This window comes from Schistocerca nitens, chromosome 3 (assembly GCF_023898315.1).
Source record: "Schistocerca nitens isolate TAMUIC-IGC-003100 chromosome 3, iqSchNite1.1, whole genome shotgun sequence".
In the NCBI taxonomy this organism is placed as follows: domain Eukaryota; kingdom Metazoa; phylum Arthropoda; class Insecta; order Orthoptera; family Acrididae; genus Schistocerca; species Schistocerca nitens.
The window spans coordinates 780,269,339-780,293,075 of NC_064616.1; the positions used below are offsets into that span (position 1 = coordinate 780,269,339).

The following is a 23,737-nucleotide window of genomic DNA, read 5'->3' on the forward strand; positions in this document are numbered from 1 at the left end:
TTCCATGTTTTCTTTCTGTCTTTCTGAAGTCTTTCTAATAAACATTGAAATTTGAATAAAAAGAATTTTGTTACAGCACTTCCAGGAATTCTATACAGAGACACAGTTACAGTATTTAAATCAATTAGCTCCACAGTGCAGTTTTCAAAATTACCTTCGTCATTCAAACTATTGAATTTGGTTCTCTCTATAAAATTTATTGAGTCATTTAGAAGGATGCAGCAGCCCCCACCGGATCTATTACCTCTACAAAAACTACTGGCAACTGTAAAATGTTCAAGTTTGTTTAGAATCTCTATACTGTCTTTTGGCAGCCAATGTTCGTTTAAGCATACAGTTTTTAAATTTGAACATTCTGAAAATAAAACTTGAAGTTCATCAATTTTAGAATAATTTTGATTACAAAAATCTGTGGTTATGCCATTTATATTCCAGTGCATTAGAAAATGTTTATCGCTGTTTTGAATGCTTTTAAGTAAATTGGAATATATCTATATATTTTTTTTTAAATTTTCAGTTGATTCTTTTGTTTCAACATCCCTTCCACACCTTGTCAGTTTCCCAGATTGTTGATGATTTTGCAAATTTCCAAAAACATTTTACTTTTCTGCCACACATCACAAATCTAATGACACAGAACCTTAATGTGTGCAACTCATCCAGCACCTGCAACTGATAGTCAATTTACTCTTTGATTTTGTTGTGTTGTGTTCATCTCTGTCTGATTCAGTGACTTGAAAAATATGAACTGGTAGTTCTTATTGAAGGCCTAGTAGGTCATGGTTCTGATGACTGAATTGTGGAATACCTTGAAAGGAACATTTGATTTGAGGAGACATACCATAGTCGTCTTCTGTGTTACTTAAATCCGGTATTGCTTGCCCTTCATGAATGTTAATTCTCAGAACATCTTTGCATAATACTGTCATATGATTACACATAAGAAAACATTGCTGTCTGTCTCTGCTGTTGGCTGACATTTGTGCATAACATAAGCTTGTTGCATAACATAAGCTTGTTGAATTAGTTGTGGCACACAGTAAAGTGCTGACTTGTTTAACCAGTGTGTCTAAGCAATGATGTATCCTTAACATCTCATTTGTTTCATCAAGTTGCATGTGCAGTTCATTTTAATGTTTGAATAATTAAGGTGATAGGAACAGGAAGGAAACAGGATGGGAAAGAGATAGGAAGGAAATAATGACGTCCAGCCACAGAGCGCATTGTGGAAATGCAACGGCGAGAGTTAGAAAGTTGTGCCAGACCAAGACTTGAACCTGAATGCTCTCCTTCTATAGAACGGTTGCCTTAACCACCTCAGCCATCTGGACGTGCTTTCTGTCAGACCCAAATTTTCAACTTCCTGCTCACCACAGTGCAACGACCCCTGCCCATTAACATACTACTTGCAGATTTCTTATTCCTGTAGGAGTTCAGATGTTGGTTGTGCATCCACACAGAAACTTTTTCATCAAACAGCTTTTGCACCCATAGAATTATAGATATGAGTGGTGTCACATGTCCAACATAACAGACACAGAAGCAGAAATCTATGAGTAGGAATGACAGCTGCTCTAAATGTAGAAAAATGAAAGCTAATGCAGATGAGTAGGAAAAACAAACACACAATGTTTTAATACAGTAGCAGTGACTTCTCAGCACACTTCGTTTGACACTGATCAATTCCTCTTGGGAAATGTTTCCGATTGATGTTTTGGGAAGTTTCTTACTCTGCCAGATGATAAGTAAGGAACTTGTTGAAACAGCACTCCAAAATGAACATTTTACTTGGCTGATTTGTGGCAAAAAATTCATCATCACATTTGCCAGGAGAGCCTGCATTCACATCCTTTTATGTGTGTGTTGAAGGGTAAGCTGAGAAACCAAAGTTAGATTCAAGTTGACTTCTGAACACTGTGAATGGTGGCTCTTATAGTAATTTGAAACTTAGACACAGTAAAAAGTCTGAATTAAATTAGACACACAAACTGAAAAGTCTGAATTAAATTAGACATGATGATACATAGTAAATGCCATTCTGGTTACATTCTGGAAAGAATAGAGTATAACTGCAGGAGGTTGCTGTATGAAAATATTAGTAACCTTATTTTTTATCGAGTTTGTGTGTGTCTGTCCTGTAAACACCGGTAGAGTGAGTGCTTGCCCTGCATTTCAATCCTGCTTTGCAATTGATATATTTATTATTCAGCCTGTTGCATCTACGGAATCGTATGCTGTAGTTTAATTCTGTTTTGGTAACATCCCATCACAATTTCTGTAGTAATTCAGCATATTTTTTTTAAGCTGTAGTAATTCTATTTCAGATGTAATTGCAAGCTTATTTGTTGGATCATGTTAAGGTGTTAGCACTTCATCCTTCCTGATCTTTGTGATTGTAACTCTGTTTCAGAAGTGCGACATGGCCGAACAGGAGATACGTTCAGCAGCAGAGGCTCTGCTGACAGGTAGTCTATCCAGTTTAAACCAGAGCCGGTCACACAGTACACCAAATCCTCGTGAGTAAAAATATGCATACAGAGATTTTGGTTATTTGTAACAGACTGGGAGTGTGTAGGGCAGATTCTTTAGTTTGCTGGGATAATAGCCATAGCCAAGCTATTGGAACTTCTGAAAATGTTTATGCATTGTCTAGAAAATCTGATTTGAGAGAGAGAGAGAGAGAGAGAGAGAGAGAGAGAGAGAGAGAGAGAGAGACTGTATTTATGCAAAGGATACACAAAGAAATCTCCAGATGCCCCATTCTAAGAGTCAGGTGATACCCTGGTTGGCTATACACCACACAGTGAGGGTAACACCATAACAGCTACTGCGTCTGTCCTTCCTGGTATGAGGAGAGGCATTAAGCCTATCTCCCCTTCATGAGCCAAGAGTGTCCACAGTCAGCAGTCAATGAGATTTTGTTTAAACAGCGTGGATGATTCATGTCTTCTATTGTACGTTGTATAACATGCAGTACTGGGCTTAGTCCGTTCCAAGAGAGTATCCCGTACCGCACACAGTGCATAATACACATGCCACTTGGATACCTTAACTGCAAACGTTAATGTAGTTGGAATGTTGTCCCTGACCATCAGTGTCTGCAGGTGATTTTATCAATGATTGCAACCTGAAACCCATTTTCATGTGTCGGGTTGAAAAGAAGTGTGAGGGGATTTCAGAAACTAACTTCCACATTGTTACGCTAGCCCAAGTAGTTTCCATTTAATACTGCAATACACTAAGCAAGCGCGCACTGTCACTACACAGGCTAGGCAGTGTTACATGCAAGAACCATTGTGGTCTGGGCTTGTGGTAACACTGACTGCCATTGTGAGCTACAGTTTCAGTGGTGAGTAGGGCAGTGATTGGTGGAGTGGTACAGCAGAGTGTGAAGGCTAATTTACATTATCACTGACTTTTCCACTTTATTAATCACAAAAAATGAGTGGGGAAACTAAACATGGTTGGCAAAGGAAAGGCAGCATATAAAGCAAAAGGGAAGTAAAAGGAAAAGTGAATCAGTGGTGAATATAGAAATACAGAGCCTGAAACGAATCCTAAAAGTTCAATTTGGACGGTACTTAAGCCTATAGTAGATGTTGATGGGAGAATGGTAGTTTTATTCTCTGTTTCAGTGTACGGTGACTGTAGGCTCATGCTAAAGGGTGAACTGGCATTTCACACATTTCTTGCTGTCCTTGCATGTCTAATAAAAAGGTGCCTTGTGTTGACAAGAAACATCTACCTAAACTGTCTCAGTAGATTATTGATATGGTAATGTGTGTGTGAAACTTAAAAGGCCTTATGGAACTATAGAAGGTGAAGGTCTCTGGAGTGACGTAAGGAAAAGTATACCGACAACCTTGTTGCGACACATGGCAGGAAGTTCTAAAAGCATGAGAGATATATTTACATGTGAGGTAATTGCCTACATAACAAAACGTGAATACCCAGCCACAGCAGATATGTGGACAGGTGATGATGCAAGAAGGAACCATTATCTAACATATATTATTTTGTTGACTGTAACCTCAGATTCCTTGTTTTGTTTCTGGCCCAGTTTACAGATGAGCCAAAAATGGGCACTAACATTCAAAGTGAATTGTAGACAATTTGTCTTTTGGTACCCAAGAGACTACTTTAAAGACATGACTTTTACAACTGATTAAGGTGCCATCATTATCGCAACACTGCATGATTATTCATGATTGAATTGTTCCTGCCATATGCTAAATATATTGGTTTGAAATGATTTTAATGTGTAGTGTATATGCATCAGCTGTCAAGTTCATGCTGTTTTGACTGTTGCAAAACAAGTCATGTACACAAAAAAAAAAAATTGCTTTCTCAATGCTCGTGATAGAACTCTGGAATGGTCCATCAATACTCACTGGAATATGTATTTACTATATTGAAATCAGCAGAAAACCAGTATTTGACCTAGTGCAAACAGCTCTTTAATAAGGGAGAAACAAGATGGATTGAAGGACGTTGTTATGCTGATGAATGAACTAATTTCTCTTCTCATAGTACATATGTTCCTCTAATTCTTATACACATATCAAAAAAGTTTTGCATCACCTCTCTTCTGAGAGTTCCGGAACCTGTACAGAAAATTGGAATAGAGATCAACATAAACATCATTTCTGCCCTTTTTATTGCTCATGAAAAACCACACATTGCATGTTGTACCACCATACAGCGAGACCTTCAGAGGTGGTGTTCCAGATTGCTATACACACTGGTACCTCTAATACCCAGCAGCACATCCTCTTGCATTGATGTATGCCTGTATTCGTCGTGGCATACTATCTACAAGTTCATCAAGGCACTTTTGGCCCAGATTGTCCCACTCCTCAATGGTGATTCGGCAACGATCACTCAGAGTGGTTGGTGGGTCGTGTCGTCCATAAACAGCCCTTTCCAATCTATCCTGGGCATGTTCAGTAGGGTTCATGTCTGGAGAACATGCCGGTCACTCTAGTTGAGCGATGTCATTATCCTGAAGGAAGTCATTCACAAGATGTGCACGATGGGGGCGCAAATTGTCGTCCATGAAGACAAATGCCTCGCCAATATGCTGCTGATATGGTTGCACTATTGGCCGGAGGATGGCATTCACGTATCGTACAGCCATTACGGTGCCTTCCATGACCACCAGTGGCGTACGTCGGCCCCACCCAACGCCACCCCAAAACATCAGGGAACCTCCACCTTGCTGCACTCGCTAGACAGTGTGTATAAGGCGTTCAGCCTGACCGCGTTGCCTCCAAACACGTCTCGGACTATTGTCTGGTTGAAGGTATATGCGACACTCATTTGTGAAGAGAACGTGATGCCAATTCTGAATGGTCCATTTGGTGTATTGTTGGGCCCATCTGTACCGCGCTGCATGGTGCTGTGGTTGCAAAGATGGACCTCGCCATGGATGTCAGGAGTGAAGTTGTGCATCATGCAGCCTATTGCACACCATTTGAGTCGTAACACGATGTCCTGTGGCTGCATGAAAAGCATTGTCCAACATGGTGGCATTGCCGTCGGGGTTCCTCGAGCTATAATCTGTTGGTAGCGGTCATCCACTGCAGTAGTAGCTGTTGGGCAGCCTGAGTGAGGCATGTCATCGACAGTTCCTTTCTCTCTGTATCTCCTCCATGTCTGAACAAGCTCACTTTGGTTCACTCCAAAATGCCTAGATGCTTCCCTTGTTGAGAGCTCTTCCTGGCACAAAGTAACAATGCAGATGTTATCGAACCGCGGTATTGACTGTCCAGGCATGGTTGAACTACATACAACACGAACAGTGTACCTCCTTCCTGGTGGAATGACTGGAATTGATTGGCTGTCGGACCCCCTCCATCTAATAGGTGCTGCTCTTGCATGGTTGTTTACACCTTTGGAGGGGGAGGGGGGGTTAGTGACATCTCTGAACAGTCAAAAGGGACTGTGTCTTTGATAAAGTATCCACAGTCAACACCTATCTTCAGTTCTGGGAACTGGGGTGATGCAAAACTTTTTGATGTGTGTACATCAGCATTTAATTTATAGTGAACATTTTAAAGGTTGAGGGAGGTGCCCAAGGAATTAGAATTGGAGAAATCACTTACAGTGCATCTTCTGTTGTTGTGGAATGTGATGACATTACAGCAATTTAGTCAGGCACCTTAGGATAGAGAAGCCCCTGAAATAGAGCCTTTATGCAAGTGTTTCAGATTTATACTTAGAAGGAAAGTTAATTGTTCAGAGGTACCATGAACTAACAGCTTTTCTGTGACCGCCAATTCATCATCTAAAAATAATGTCTGAAAATAAGAGGCTTCAACTTGTGGCAGAGGCAAGAGATACAGTCAGTTTATTGCTATATTAACAGCACCCAGTAGCCATTTCCAGAGGGACCTGTCACCTGGCAGTCAAAATCAAGGTCGGTCGCCGGCCGAAGTGGCCGTGTGGTTAAAGGCGCTGCAGTCTGGAACCGCAAGACCGCTACGGTCGCAGGTTCGAATCCTGCCTCGGGCATGGATGTTTGTGATGTCCTTAGGTTAGTTAGGTTTAACTAGTTCTAAGTTCTAGGGGACTAATGACCTCAGCAGTTGAGTCCCATAGTGCTCAGAGCCATCAAGGTCGGTCACAGAAGTGAATATAGGCCTCATAGGGTCATATTGGTGTTCTCTTGCCTAAAGAATAACCGAATATCTGAGAACACTCTTTAATATGTGAACAACCTTAATGGAGCCATGAAATTCTATGAAATAGTTCAAATATCTTCAACAACAGAACATTTGGTTTTAATTCCAGTACACTTTTATTTTCACAACAGGACTCATATTGACACTGATTTGCAAAATGATGTGTTAAGAAGCTTTTGTACTTCCCCAATCAGGTAGAAAGCATTATGCTGAAAGAGGCATGTACGAGTCACAAAGAGGAAATTCTTTCATCAAATTCCACAAAATGTTCACTACCTGTGAATATAAGGAAGTCTGCTTTGTGGTCACATGTTGATGGTAGTCTTAACTCAACAGGTGAGTTGGAGAGGGATATAATTCAAAACTGCATAATGTAACTTTGTAAGAAAATGTGGTTTCTTACTGAAAAACAACAGGCCAAAATTTATGACACTCTGGAAGATAGCCAGAAAAAAATATTCTGCATACACTCATCCCGCTCAGGTTCTGAAAGAAATTTTAGTTCCACTGGTTGTGTTCTCAACACAGAAATCACTTTTACACCTGGACAATGTTGATGCTCTTCTTTTTATTCATGGTAGCTGCAACAGAGACAAACAAGTGAAGAAGTATATTGAAACTTTTTCTGCCCATTAATTTTCATTATCCATTGTTTGTACTTTTGAAAAAGTTTTTGTTTACTGCACATTTTGTTGCCTATGTTTGATTTAGCTATGCTGTTTTTCAAATTAGTTTTGATTTATTGAAGTGAAATAAAACTCACTTTATTTCCAAATTAATATTTAGCAGCATGGGTGATGTTGGGAGCTTTTGTCAACTCAGTGTTATTCTCTTTTAAAGTTAGTATTTACAAAAATATCTTATTTTATTCACAATTATTGCGATTGTATTTGTTTTATATATGAGCCGTCAGGTTCCGAAAACATTCTTATCCACTTTTGGTCAAAACTGAGTTAGCAGTGGTTTCTTAAGTTACTCCATCCTGTCCACCATGTATTAATACATGATGTTCTAAACTACGTGACATCCCCTTCATTTTAAATACGAAATATCTATGACTGTTCAACACACCATCTCAACCCATCTTCATATCCACTAGCCTGTTGATTCCATTACCTGCATTGTTAATATTATCTCCAAAAACTGCCTCATTCCCACACAACCATATTTGATTTGAAAGATGGTGATTCCATAATGCTTGTTATTCATCAACATCAAGTTTATGATAAGAATTAGTGTGTGTTTGAAAGTTTGTGAATATTTGCCATATTCAAGGAAGTGTAGAATGTGTAAGCTCCAAAAAATGTCAAAGAAATTTGAATAGTGTACTCAGTTGTTGGCCTGTTCCTTCCTCCACCGGATTGTGTATTAAGATGTATTGAAAAAGCAGCATGCAAGAAAGAAGTCATCGTTTGTCCAAATGAATAATGTCAACATTTTTGAATGAAGGCACTGTCAAAAAATTAGGAAGTGATGCATGTAAAGTAAGAGACTGAAAAGAGCTAGCTAATGCAACACTGAAACATCCACTGCTTTTGCATTTCAAACACTCAAAGTGTAAATTTAGTTACATCAAAAAAAGTAAATTTTCTGTTGTATTAAGGGGAGAAGTATCATACATGTCTGACATTTCAGTGTATCTGTCAATTATTTGGCATTGTTTGGCAACTCTGTTGTCATGACAATGATTTGCAGATGTTGTGTCAGGTTATCCACATGAGTTCCAAAAGAAATCCATTGGAATTCGATTACTCGATAAATAGTAAAATTCTCAATGCTGTCAATTCAACTAAGTACCTGGGTGTTAAAATTATGAACAACTTCAGTTGGAAAGACCACATAGATAATATTGTGGGGAAGGCGAGCCAAAGGTTGCGTTTCATTGGCAGGACACTTAGAAGATGCAACAAGTCCACTAAAGAGACAGCTTACACTACACTCGTTCGTCCTCTGTTAGAATATTGCTGCGCAGTGTGGGATCCTTACCAGGTGGGATTGACGGAGGACATCGAAAGGGTGCAAAAAAGGGCAGCTCGTTTTGTATTATCACGTAGTAGGGGAGAGAGTGTGGCAGATATGATATGCAAATTGGGATGGAAGTCATTACAGCAAAGACTTTTTTCGTCGCGGCGAGATCTATTTACGAAATTTCAGTCACCAACTTTCTCTTCCGAATGCGAAAATATTTTGTTGAGCACAACCTACATAGGTAGGAATGATCATCAAAATAAACTAAGAGAAATCAGAGCTCGAACAGAAAGGTTTAGGTGTTCGTTTTTCCCGCGCGCTGTTCGGGAGTGGAATGGTAGAGAGATAGTATGATTGTGGTTTGACGAACCATCTGCCAAGCACTTAAATGTGAATTGCAGAGTAGTCATGTAGATGTAGATGTTGGTCTGGTCAGTCCTGCTAAATTTGCATGACTTTTTCCTTTCAGCTCGATGACTTAATATTCACATAATGTTTCACATTGGGTTAATAAAGTAAAGTTTTTTATTCCATAAAAGGTTGTTTCATGCATAAGCTTCTCCTTCTCTCACTTTCCATGTTGCGCGCTATCTGTCATGTACGATTATGGTAATGAGTGTGTTTACTGCAGCAATGGCTTGTCCATATAGTTGTAAAGTGCTCACTTTCTAAAACGGTAGTTGCTTTGGAAATCAGTTCCAATTTTGATGCAAAAGCTCTCTCTTATTGCGTCCTTTTGCTAGTACTTTAATGGAGCTGCTATCTGTCACAAATAAGTGACAAATCTTAACACTCCAAGCCGTATGTCTCCTAGCAGTATCACAGGTGTAGCCATTGTCGCTGTGTGAATACCATCTTACATCACCAAAAAAAAAAAAAAAAAAAAAAAAAAAAAAAAAAAAAACCAAGAGAAACTCTTAGAACAGATTCAAAGCAACTGTCAGTGGCAAGAATCTGAATTTTGGCCATCATCTCGGTCACAAACAAGATGGCATAAATCACGGAGGCAATGAACAAGCTTGTTAGGATCCATTACCCGTGGTGGATCTGGAGATGGAAAATGTAGGAAAATGCACAACAGCACAGTTGCCTATTTCTTCTTCTTTGTTTCTGCTTAATTAGATGTTCAGTTTTTACCTGTGAATCCTTAGTTTGACTTATTACTGTTTGGCAGTGATGTACTAGTCTATTACCCATAATTCTCCATATTTTGGTGGTATTTGTGATATTCTAGTTGTGTAAGACGAGACATAGATACAATCTGTTTGAGGTGACAGTGCATAGTATCTTAAGATTTCTTGACATTTTAGACAGGGTCATTTTGCATGCATTTTTAGTTTTGTTAAAATAATTACCCATCACAGGCTGAACAATATAAGTGTGCAATTCATTTGTATTTTTCACTGGTGTAGTCTGATGTTGATTTAAAGCCATCCCCTAGCTCAGTGCCTGGTAGTACAGCTCCACCGAGGTCTGGTTGGAGCAGGTTGTGGATAGCAGTGAGGACATTGTGAGCTGTCCATGAAGTTCTCCATATTACTAGTGGAGTTGAGACTTGGCAGTATTGCTGATGATTTTTGGCATCTTGTGATCATTCACTCACCTTTGGGATTGGTGCTGAGTGATCCTGCTAAATTCTCAAATATGCTTTTATCGTACTGAGCCAATGATATGAAAAGTCATCATGTTTATATGACACTGAGATCGTAAATTTAATTTTTTGACCTAGGAAGGAAATCCACTGTAAAATTTCAGTTGATTTTGTACTTTGTTGTGAACTGTCTTACTATGACCAGAACAATGGCAGAGTGCTAAATGAAGCAGTGTCATATTTACTCTGTGGTGCAATTTTCACCTCATAATCTAAGGCAAGGGTTCAGATCTTGTTGGACTAACAATGTGTATGACTTAAGTTTTTTTCCTTTTTCTTTGAAAATAGCCCAAGTAGAATTCAGTAATAAAATGCTAAGAAAACATTTGAGTTGAGCCAACTTGAACGTTCAGCCTATTTTTATTTGTAATTTTCAGCCTACTTCTATAATGCAATAAACTTAATTTGTTATTAGTTTGTTATTGTTACTGTTTTTATTGTTATTTATTAAAACGCAATAGCTTTCTTATCCGTATTTGGTACCAATGCTTACGACCAGTAAATCTGAAAGAAGGGAATGTTGGATGTTTTGCCACACAGAACGCACACATTTACCTTTGCGTGTCGTTTCTAAGGCAAACAACAATGGGAGGCCAGTGATGCAGGCAGAACTCTACAAAAATTTCTTTTGATTTAACACTGTGACAGCACATGAATTTATGTCTTAATATATTACACAACAAATGAAGCTAGAGTCAGTTACGGATCTGTGACTATAATGATGGTTTACCATTGGCTCAGCTGCTGGTTATAGTGTTGCAACTGTAAATAGAAGATTGTATTTGATAATTTTGTTCTGCTGCTTTTCAAATGAGTTATACCAATGGATAAATTAGGGTTTCTTGTTACTTTTATTTACACAACTGCATAAACTAACATGGAAATTCTGGGTAATGAGCCTCGATCCAATACCTCAAGGGAGCAGACATATTGGTCTGCTTTAGAAGTACTAAGCAACAACACACTAAAAAAGAGACTCGAAAGATTTGAAGGAACCATCTGTGGTATGCTTTTGGGTTCTTTCTATCATTTATGGGCCAGACAAGAAGGGAACATTACAAAAACAATGAACAGGCAAGTTAGTGTGCATTATATGTATAGCTCTCAAAATGAATATCTTACAAAGGCATAGAATTACATGGTGCCCACATTTACAGTTTTATTTCTGTGTTAATGAACATAATTTTCAGTTTCTTCTCTTCTGAATCCTCAAGTTACTGTGTGGCATCGAATAATTAGTTAACTGCATTTATTCCTGCTTCCACCCCCCCCCCCCCCCCGCCCCCCACCACCACCACCATACTTCTGCATTCTCATGGTAGTCAGGAAATTCTATTTATATGTGGCACAACCAAGTCTGCACAGTTGATTTTTGAGTTGCAAAGTAATAATACTGATGTCATGTGATGAGGGCATCCCATCGGGTAGACCGCTCGCCTGGTGGAAGTCTTTCGATTTGACGCCACTTCGGTGACTGCAAAGTAATAATACTGATGTCATGTGATGAGGGCATCCCATCGGGTAGACCGCTCGCCTGGTGGAAGTCTTTCGATTTGACGCCACTTCGGTGACTTGCATGTCGATGGGGATGAAATGAAATGATGATGATTAGGACAACACAACACCCAGTCCCTGAGTGGAGAAAATCTCCGACCCAGCCGGGAATTGAACCCGGGCCCTTAGGATTGACAGTCTGTTGCGCTGACTACTCAGTTACTTGGGGGGGGGGGGGGCGGACAGTTGCAAAGTGTTTTATATCTTACTGTTTTGTGACATGGGAGAAGGTTGATTTCCAATTATTTTATTCCACTGAAATAATTTCTCAATGCAAACTATCAAAGAAAGGGTTTTACTCACCTGTATTTTGGGGATTGTAAACATGATGGAAAATTATATACCTGAATATTTTACATGCCATATGCTGCCTGAGCGGAAGCTAACATCACTAGCTTTGCCAGCCCCATGCTGGAATTATGTAACACCAGCATTAACAGCCCCCTTCTGCACTGGAAAGCTTTATAAATGAGGAATTCTAGATTAAATGTAATTGAATGCCTTACATATAGTTAGATTAAAAGTAACGTTAGAAAGTGTCAGAAGATAACCCTGCATAAAAACCAAATGTGCTTGCACCTCTCCCGCAAGAAACCATGTAAGACAAGCACAACAAGCCCCTGTGACAGTGCATTTACTTTCATTTGGGGTCCTGAACTGTTCCACTAAATTCACTTAGCATTCCCTTTTCACTTTGATGACTTATTCTACGTAATGCTCGCGTAAGATGAGCACTGAGACAGAAAATTTATTTTTATACTCAAGGAATGCCACACTTCACATAAGCAACAACTGTTCTTATTTTTAACATAGCGTTATGAGGCTATATGACCCATATTCCGATGAGAGAGACCAGCTGGCAGCAGCATCGCATTAGCTCAGTGGTTCCATGCATATTGTGATACAAGGGCAGCATGAGTTCTCAGTTCTAATCAAGGTGAATATCAGAGCACTCTAGGTTCTTATTTTCTCTTTTATTTAATGGAGCTCCAAATTGTTAGAAGAAATTCTTTAACAAGAGCTGAAGAAAACCTGTACACATTGTCTTCTCGCAAGCTCAACTCTGTAAGCTTTGTTAATGGTGACAGATGCCTGCTTTGTGATAACCAAGCTTCCTTGCTAAACAAATGTCTCTGTAGAACTTTGACTCAACTGTCAATGACATGAATTTGAGTTTAGTTTATTACGTGGGATGCACATTTCAGGGGATTATTTATGAGGTGAATATAGTTCCTCTGTGCTAAATCTGTGAAATAACAATTAGGCACCTCTTTAGATATTTGCTGACAGCAGCATTAGCGACTTCCTTCCTCTCTGGGTAGCTTCAAAAATGGGCAATTTTGTTGATTTAAATGTAATTCAATACCTTAAATATAACTTTTCATCAGTGTTAAGTTCTCCGTGAATTCATAAGTGGGCCTAAAAATGTGTGTGCGCTTGCTTTGCTGTAGAGCATGCACTACATAGTATTCACATGATTTATTGCATAATTTACTATAAGAAGTCAAATGATGACAGTGAAACTTATTACACTACCGTTACTCACTGTGGACTGGTGAAAACATGTGAATTCCTGATGAAAAAATTGGATGAAGAATCGCTTCTAAAAGAAAAAGAAATGAGATGTAAAGTATTAATAATGACATTAAACAACACAATGGAGTATTTTGACTGGATTACAGCATAAAATTAGTTCTGAGCCATACTCATATCTTGCATATTAGTATAATACTATACTCATCGTATAAAAAACGGTCGTTTGCCTCTGTTGCCATCGAGTGTGAAATGCAAATCAGACATTTTTTGTGGAGCATCACTCAACAGCAGTAAACCGTTTTATATTCTCCAAAGCGATGAACTGTAGCTGTTACTTTCAACATAGGGTGAGGCAGCACAGCTCTGCCATGCCAGCAATTGCCAGTTGCCAGCAAATGGGATCTGGAGAGGTCTGACACATGCCACATTCAGAAGCAGACAGTCTGCTGAGAAATCTTTCACAAAAATATTATTGGTGTATCAGAAAGTGAAATACAGTGTAGCTGCATTACCATTACACTCAGAACTTTACCTATAAAAATTTAGGCAATGAGTGGTTTTGATCATGAGACATTGCATTCAAACAGTGTGTTGTTTACTGCTAGACCATGGTTGTAGATATAGCTTAACAACTTGAACAGCAGACAAGACTTCTTCCAGGAACTGCTGCGGCCTACATTGTTGCCAGGTTGTGCAGATAGCCAGACTTTTCAGCGTGGCCAGTTTGTCACCTACCACAATTGGCACAGACTTAGACTCTATGGCGGTTGGCTGCTAGCCATGTCTTATGTCAATGAGTGTAGATGTCTGTAGTCTTGGAACATACTGAAATCTCCATGTCACAGTATCATGCGATGTAAATGGAATGAGCATGTGAGGATTGTGGTTAACATTGGTTTATTGGGAGAATTGTGGGAAAGTGTGGTTCATCTCTAAAGGAGGCTGCATATATGGCGCTAACACAAAATATTCTTGAGTATGGCTCAGATGTTTGGGGGCTGTAAAAGAAGACATCAAAGCAATTCGGAGGTGGTCTGCTAGATTACTGGTAGGTTTGATCAACATGTGTTGTAGAGATGCTTCAGGAACTCAAATGGGAATCCCAGGAGAGAAGGCGACATTCTTTTCGAGGAACACATTGAGAAAATTTAGAGAACCAGCATTTGAGAGTGACTACATAATGATTCTACTGCCTCCAACATGCATTGCACGTAAGGACTCTGAAGTTAAGATTCGAGAACGTAGGGCTCGTAAGAAGGCATATAGAGTCATTTTTCCCTCGTTATGTTAGCGCATGGAACGGAAAAGGAAATGAGTAGTAATGGCATGGGATACCCTTGCGACGCCTTGTACGGTGGATTTGCAGAGTATTGATGCAGATGTGGCTGCTAGAGGAGCTGAGCAAAATGAACTGCATCATTTGGCTCCTCTAGGAGCATGCTGTGAGACTGTTGTCTGGGGATTTCAATGTGTACCAGGACTGCAGACATGTACCTGCAAACAAATGAAAATTAATTATGTAACCTTATTTTTTTGAGGTTACAGTCAAAACTTTATGATTATATTTTGTATAAGCACAGCTGCTGCAGTACAAGCATGAAAAGACACACCTGGGAAATATGTAGTGTGGTGTCCTTCTAAGATTGACTTGAATAGTTGAACTACAGAAACAGAAACATTATTAGAAATTCTGGGATTAAATCTGACAATATAACTGTCATGTACAGAGTAGCATGTTACTGGTTGTGGGAAGGTGACATTGTGAAAGTGATACAGATTACTGGGGGCCACATGATGAATGTAATTCATTTGAAGTACTGGAAAACTGGACGGTGACAAGGGTACCAAGACAATGACACTGGATGTAATGCTTGTGAAATGTTCCCAGACATTTTTTTATGCATGGATCTATGCCATATTAACCCAAACAGAGGCAGGATCCCTCTCATAATGGGACAGGGACAGTATCCTCCCAATTTGTTTGGAACTACAGAAGACAATCATATAAATCTGAATATGGCATATTAAAGCATTCTCTGAAAAGTGATAGTAGGGGCAACAACAGTGTTGTGGACCTCTGCAGTGTATTTAGAAATCCTGGTATATGGGCCCGGCCCCTATAAATGAGACTGCCAACCAAAATTTCCACAGGGAACTGTTAAGGTTTCAAACAATGAAGCACTTCTCAGGTTACTTCAGTTCTGTGTTCATGATATTGCAGTTTCTTGCTTTGATTTCCCTGAGAACCTACAAACTATGTGTCTTCTGCAGGTGTTGTGTTTATGGCATTCAGACAGAACTCGTGCATTGTGCATTATCATGCTCACATGCAGACTAAGTAAGAGATAACTTTCCCAACTCTAGTAGTTCTTGGGGATACTTGCCAGGTCATTATCCGAGGGGAAATTTCTTGTAATTATATCATTGTATAAAACATTCTTGATTTTCTTGCCACAGCACACTGTGTCAGTACACTGCAGCTTCATGCTGAGACTAAAATACACCAAAAAGAAGTATTACACATGGCTGTGATCTAGTAACTGTACAAGTCTGAAGAGGCTGAAGAAATAAAAAAATCAGCCAACCAGTTGCAGATCAAAGGTTTATTTATTTTTTTTTTATTTATTTTTTTATTTATTTATTGATCCGTGGGACCACATTTAGGAGAAGTCTCCATGGTCATGGAACGAGTCAATACATGAAATTATAACACGATTGTAGAAACAGATGAAATGAAATATAAGAAACATATTCAGGCGACAAGTCATTAGTGTAAATAAAGAAAATCAAGAATGTAACACTGGAATTTGCTTAATTTTTTAGCTCTTCCAGGAGCTCCTCGACAGAATAGAAGGAGTGAGCCAAGAGGAAACTCTTCAGTTTAGACTTAAAAGTGTTTGGGCTACTGCTAAGGTTTTTTTGAGTTCTTGTGGTAGCTTATTGAAAATGGATGCAGCAGAATACTGCACTCCTTTCTGCACAAGAGTCAAGGAAGTGCATTCCACATGCAGATTTGATTTCTGCCTAGTATTAACTGAGTGAAAGCTGCTAACTCTTGGGAATAAGCTAATATTGCTAACAACAAACGACATTAAAGAAAATACATACTGTGAGGGCAATGTCAAAATTCCCAGACTATTGAATAGGGGTCGACAAGAGGTTTTCGAACTTACACCATACATAGCTCGAACAGCCCGTTTTTCCCCCCTGCGGGTCCGGGGATTAGAATAGGCCCGAGGTATTCCTGCCTGTCGTAAGAGGCGACTAAAAGGAGTCCATCCCCCTCACGGGGGTAGTTAGCGCCTGCGTCCGGAGACGGACGGTTTCACGACCTATAATCGTGGTCTTTTTGGTTTTTCACTTCTCGTTTCTTCCTTCCTTTTGTTGGTTCCTTTCTTTGCTCTTCTCCACTTCACTGTCTTCCTTACTCTTTCCCTTGACTCCTCCTTGCCTTCTCATTGCCTTTTTCTCCTTGCCTTCTCATTGCCTTCTTCTCCTTGCCTTCTCCTTGCCTCCTTCTCCTTGCTTTCTCATTGCCTTCTTCTCCTTGCCTTCTCTGGTCTCCGCCTCGGCGTTTGAGACAGTCTGTCCTCTTTCTCCCTCTCTCTTCTTTTTCCTCTTCTTCCTTCCTCCCTGTGCGTGTCTGAAGGCCGACCCACGCGTTCGCACGCGTAGCCGGTGACGGGGTAACGCGTAAGTCCCCGCCCTGGGTAGACATGTAAGGCACGCGCGTACCCCCTGGTAAAGGCCAGGCCCGGGGAGGGGTGATTGCCTGAGCTGATACCTTCTGACCATGCCGATTGGTCCCTCCGTCTGTTTCTCGGGAGGTGTGACCTGAGGTGTAAACATTCACCTAAGGCGGGAGTGCCCTCTGAGAGGGTCCCCACAAGGAAGGAGCGCGCCATCGGAGACGCTGGCAATCATGGGGGATTCCTCCGCAATGGATTCTACTCCATCGCTTTCGACTTCGACCCACAAACGGAAACGTGACCAGCCAACAGTGACAAAAATACTACCACCTGCCCCACAGTTCCTCGTAGTTTCTCGATCTGAGGACGGAAAGGATTTTTCCTCTGTCAACCCTTTCGTTATCCAGAAGGGCGTAGATGCCATAGCCGGATCTGTCAAATCTTGTACCAGGTTGCGTAACGGTACCTTATTACTAGAAACTGAGAGTGCCTTTCAGGCACAACAACTGCTTCGGGCCACACTCTTGTACATGTTCCCTGTCCGGGTGGAGGCCCACCGCACTTTGAATTCGTCTCGTGGTGTAGTCTATAGTAGCTCTCTCGACGGATTGACTGACGAGGAGCTTCAATCTTTCCTCGCTGAGCAGGGCGTGACGGCTGTCCATCGGGTCATGAAAAAGGTCAACAATGACCTTGTACCGACCCGGACACTTTTCTTAACCTTCGATAGTGTTAAGCTGCCATCGCGCATCAAGGCGGGCTACGAGGTTATTTCTGTTCGCCCCTATGTCCCGACACCTACGCGCTGCTACCAGTGTCAGCGTTTCAATCACACTCGACAGTCTTGTTCCAATGCGGCTAAATGTGTCACTTGTGGCAGGGATGCCCATGAGGGTGACTGTCCCCCTCCGTCTCCTCGTTGTGTGAACTGTTAGGGTGACCATGCCGCATCCTCCCGCGACTGTCCTGTCTATAAGGAAGAACGCTGTATCCAGGAAATTCGAGTCAAAGAGAAAGTGTCCACCTCGGCTGCTCGCAAGCTATTGGCTAGTAGGAAGCCCACGCTGCTCCCAGCGGGGAAATACAGCACTGTCCTCGCCTCTCCTCGGACTACCCGGGAGGTAGCAACCCAGACATGCGATCTGACCTTCAGCACCACGGTCGTCCGTTCGGCCAGTGCTAAGGTCGCGCGGTCGACGTCTCCTCTTCCTCCCATCACCCCACAGACACCAGCCACTTCCTCAGCTTCTGCTCAGTCGAAGACCCCGAAGTCAGATGCACGGGCCTTCAAGAAGGAACCATCCCGTGCAGACTTCCTCCGTCCCTCGACCTCCCAGCCTTCGACCGGTACTTCCACCAAACGTCCTTCTAAAAAGGCGCATAGGAAGCACAGTTCTCCTTCTCCGCCGCGGCGCCTTTCTTCTCCTGCGCCACCCAGCGGTTGCCGCCCCAGGCCGTCATCCGTTTCGCCTGGCCGCACCGCTGGTAGCCGAACATCTGGCCGTTCACCGGCGGAGGAAGCTCCCCCTCCCGGCCATCCTCCTGAGATGGCCGATGACCCTATAGACCCCATGGACGATGACTGTCCGCCTCCTGCTAGCGGCGGCAGTGCTCGCTCGAAGCCAGGCCCTAAGCGGCCTTCGAGGTGACCCCTTCTCTCATCTTCCTTTTCTTACGATGGCACTTATTAACTGGAATATTCGCAGCGTTCGCTCCAACCGAGAGGACTTGAAGTTGCTGCTCCGCTCGCATCGTCCGCTCGTCGTAGCCCTCCAGGAAACGAAGCTACCCCATGCGATCAAATTGCCTTGGCACACTACACCTCTGTGCGTTTTGACCTACCCCCTGTGGTAGGTATCCCCGCTCATGGAGGGGTTATGTTGCTGGTCCGGGATGATATTTACTACGATCCCATCACGTTGCACACCGGCCTGCAGGCAGTTGCCATCCGCATTACTCTCCCCACTTTTACGTTTTCCTTTTGTACCGTTTACGCTCCATCGTCATCTGCCGTTACCAGGGCAGACATGACGCAACTTATTGCTCAGCTACCTGCACCATTTTTGTTAACTGGAGACTTCAATGCCCACCATCCTCTTTGGGGCTCTCCAGCATCCTGCCCGAGGGGCTCCTTGTTAGCAGACCTTTTCAACCAGCTCAATCTTGTCTGCCTCAATACTGGCGCCCCTACTTTTCTTTCGGACACATCTCATACCTATTCCCATTTAGACCTCTCTATATGTACTCCCCAACTTGCACGCCGGTTTGAGTGGTATGCACTTGCTGATACATATTCGAGCGACCACTTCCCGTGTGTTATCCATCTCCTGCAGCATACTCCCTCTCCGTGCTCCTCTCGTTGGACCATCTCCAAGGCAGACTGGGGGCTCTTCTCTTCCAGGGCGACCTTTCAGGATCAAACCTTCACAAGCTGCGATCATCAGGTCGCACACCTCACGGAAGTCATTCTCGCTGCTGCTGAATATTCCATCCCTCACCCTACTTCTTCTCCACGTCGCGTACCGGTCCCCTGGTGGACCGCAGCATGTAGGGACGCTATACGTGCTCGTCGACGTGCTTTACGCACCTTTAAACGCCACCCTACAGTGGCGAATTGTATTAATTATAAACGATTACGTGCTCAGTGTCGTCGTATTATTAAAGAAAGCAAGAAAGCCAGCTGGGCTGCTTTCACCAGCACCTTCAACAGTTCTACTCCTTCTTCTGTTGTCTGGGGTAGCCTGCGCCGGCTATCTGGCACTAAGGTCCACTCCCCAATTTCTGGCTTGAAGGTCGCGAATGAAGTCCTTGTGGCCCCTGAGGCTGTCTCCAATGCCTTCGGCCGCTTTTTCGCCGAGGTTTCGAGCTCCGCTCATTACCACCCTGCCTTCCTCCCCCGCAAACAGGCCGAGGAGGCTAGGCCACGTGACTTCCGCTCCTCGAATTGTGAAAGTTATAATGCCCCATTCACCATGCGGGAACTCGAAACCGCACTTGGCCGATCACGGTCCTCCGCTCCAGGGCCTGATTCTATTCATATTCAGATGCTGAAGAACCTTTCTCCTGCGGGTAAAGGTTTTCTTCTTCGTACATACAATCGCATCTGGATTGAGGGACATGTTCCCGCATGCTGGCGCGAGTCTATTGTTGTCCCGATTCCTAAGCCGGGGAAGGACAAGCACTTGCCTTCCAGTTATCGACCTATCTCGCTTACCAGCTGTGTCTGTAAAGTGATGGAGCGAATGGTTAACTCTCGATTGGTTTGGCTGCTCGAGTCTCGCCGCCTACTTACCAATGTACAATGTGGATTTCGAAGGCGCCGCTCTGCTGTCGACCATCTGGTTACCTTGTCGACCTTCATCATGAATAACTTCTTGCGGAAGCGCCCGACCGCGGCTGTGTTCTTTGATTTGGAGAAGGCTTACGACACCTGTTGGAGGGCGGGCATTCTCCGCACCATGCATATGTGGGGCTTTCGCGGTCGCCTCCCTCTTTTTATTCGTTCCTTTTTAATGGATCGACAGTTTCGGGTACGTGTGGGTTCTGTCCTGTCCGACACCTTTCGCCAGGAGAATGGGGTGCCACAGGGCTCAGTTTTGAGCGTCGCTCTCTTCGCCATCGCGATCAATCCAATAATGGATTGCCTCCCAGCTGATGTATCAGGCTCCCTTTTCGTGGACGATTTTACCATCTATTGCAGCGCGCAGTGTCCACGTGTCTTGGAGCGCTGTCTTCAGCGTTCTCTTGACCGTCTTTACTCCTGGAGTGTCGCCAATGGCTTCCGTTTTTCTGCCGAGAAGACGGTCTGTATTAACTTCTGGCGCTACAAAGAGTTTCTCCCACCGTCCTTACGACTCGGTCCCGTTGCTCTCCCACTCGTGGAGACAATCAAATTTTTAGGCCTTACCTTTGACAGGAAACTTAGCTGGTCTCCACATGTGTCATATTTGGCCGCCCGTTGTACCCGTTCTTTAAATGTCCTCCGTGTTCTCAGTGGTATGTCGTGGGGAGCGGATCGAACCGTCCTACTTCGTCTATATCGGTCGATCGTCCGCTCCAAGCTGGATTATGGGAGCTTCGTATACTCCTCTGCACGGCCATCCATCTTACGCCGCCTCAACTCCATACAACATCGGGGTTTACGACTTGCGATCGGAGCATTTTATACCAGTCCCGTAGAGAGTCTTCATGCTGACGCTGGCGAATTGCCACTCACCTACCGGCGCGATATACTGCTTTGTCGGTATGGCTGTCGGCTACTGTCAATGCCCGACCATCCTTCTTATCGTTCCTTTTTTGACGACTCTCTTGACCTTCAATACGGGTTGTATGTCTCTGCCTTGCTACCCCCTGGAGTTCGCTTTCGTCGCCTCCTTCAACACCTTCATTTTTCACTCCCTGCAACCTTTCGAGTGGGCGAGAGCCGCACGCCACCTTGGCTCCAGGCTCAGGTCCGCATTCACCTCGACCTCAGCTCGCTCCCAAAAGAGGTCACCCCCGGTTCGGTCTACCACTCCCGTTTTTTGGAACTTCGTTCGAAGTTCAACAACATGACTTTCATTTATACAGATGGCTCTAAGACCAATGACGGGGTCGGGTGTTCCTTTATTGTCGGGGCACAAAGTTTCCAATACCGGCTCCATGGCCATTGTTCGGTCTTCACAGCTGAGCTCTTTGCCCTCTACCAGGCTGTTCTGTACATCTGCCGCCACCGACATTCTGCTTATGTCATCTGCTCAGATTCCCTGAGCGCCATCCAGAGCCTCAGTGATCCGTACCCGGTTCACCCTTTCGTACACCGGATCCAACGCTCTCTTCAGCAGCTGGTGGACGTCGGTACGCCGGTTAGCTTTATGTGGGTTCCTGGCCATGTCGGTATCCCTGGGAACGAAGCTGCAGATGCCGCGGCCAAGGCTGCGGTCCTCCAGCCTCGGACAGCTTCTTGTTGTGTCCCTTCGTCCGATTTTAGCAGGGTCATTTGTCGGCGCGTTGTGTCGCTGTGGCATGCCGATTGGGCTGCACTTACCGACAACAAGCTTCGGGCCTTAAAACCTCTTCCCGTGGCTTGGACGTCCTCCTCACGCCCTTCTCGGCGGGAGGAGGTCGTTTTAGCAAGGTTAAGAATTGGACACTGCCGGTTCAGCCATCGCCATCTGCTGACGGCTGCGCCGGCGCCGTTCTGCCCATGTGGGCACTTGCTGACGGTTCGTCACATTTTAATGTCCTGTCCCGATCTTAAAACACTGCGCCTCGATCTTAACCTGCCTACTACTTTAGATGCCATTTTAGCGGATGACCCACGAGCAGCTGCTCGTGTTCTTTGTTTTATCAGTTTGACAAACCTCGCTAAGGACATTTGATGATGTTTTTTAATCCTATGCCTGTCAGTCTGTCTTTTATTGTGTTTTCCCTTTTAGTTGTTGTTGTCAACTTGTGCCTCGCGGTGCATTCTTAGAGTAGTCAGGGCGCTAATGACCATTGAAGTTGTGCGCCCGAAAACCACAAAAAAAGCCCGTTTTTGAGTCAAAAATACCCTTTTTGAATCAGAAGAATTACCCCAAAAAATAATACCATACGACATAAGCATATGAAAATATGCGAAGTATACTACTTTTCATGTTGAAATGTCACTTATTTCAGATACTGTTCTGATGGTAAATAAAGCGGCATTTAGTTTCTGAACAAGATCCTGAACATGGGCTTTCCACAACAGCTTACTATCTATCCATACGCCTAGGAACTTGAACTGTTCCGTCTCGCTTATAACATGCCCATTCTGTCTGATTAAAATGTCAGTTCTTGTTGAATTGTGAGTTAGAAACTGTAAAAACTGAGTCTTACTGTGATTTAGCATCAAATTATTTTCCACAAGCCACGAACTTATATCATGAACTACATCATTTGATAATGTTTCAATATTACACACAAGATCCTTCACTACCAAGGTGGTGTCATCAGCAAACAGAAATATTTTTGAATCACCTGTAATACTAGAAGGCATATCATTTATATAAATAAGAAACAGCAGTGGCCCCAGCACCGACCCTTGGGGAACGCCCCATTTAACAGTGCCCCATTGGGACTGAACATCATTACCACTCTCAATATTGCGGAGGATTACCTTCTGCTTTCTGTTCTTAAAGTAGGAGGCGAACCAATTGTAAGCTACTCCCCTTACTCCATAATGTTCCAACTTCTGCAGTAATATTTTGTGGTCAACACAGTCAAAAGCCTTCGTTAAATCAAGGAAAACACCTAACGTTCGCAACCTTTTATTTAATCCGTCGAAAACCTCACAGAGAAAAGAGACTATAGCATTTTCAGTTGTTAAGCCATTTCTAAAACCAAACTATACATTTGACAGCAAATTATGTGAATTTAAATGCTGCAGTAACCTTGTATATACAACCCTCTCGATAACTTTAGCAAACACCGATGGCATAGAAATAGGTCTATAATTGTCAACATTATCCCTGTCTCCCTTTTTATAAAGTGGCTTCACTACAGAGTACTTTAATCGGTCAGGAAACCGACCACTCCTAAAGGAAAAGTTACAGATATGGCTAAGTACTGAGCTAACATACGTGGAACAATACTTCCGTATTCTGCTAGATACCCCGTCATATCCATGAGAGTTCTTGGTCTTTAGTGATTTA

General features: G+C 42.8%; 1 protein-coding gene across 1 annotated transcript in view; it reads left to right on the forward strand.

Annotated features, from left to right (window-relative positions):
- LOC126248794 (steroidogenic acute regulatory protein-like) overlaps window positions 1–23,737 on the forward strand; it is a 161,125-nt gene that overhangs the window by 25,782 nt on the left and 111,606 nt on the right. The window contains exon 2 of the mRNA XM_049950180.1: window positions 2,411–2,516. Within this exon, the coding sequence (XP_049806137.1) occupies window positions 2,420–2,516 (97 nt within the window). The 5' untranslated portion in view covers window positions 2,411–2,419. The remainder of the gene's footprint in view (window positions 1–2,410; window positions 2,517–23,737) is intronic.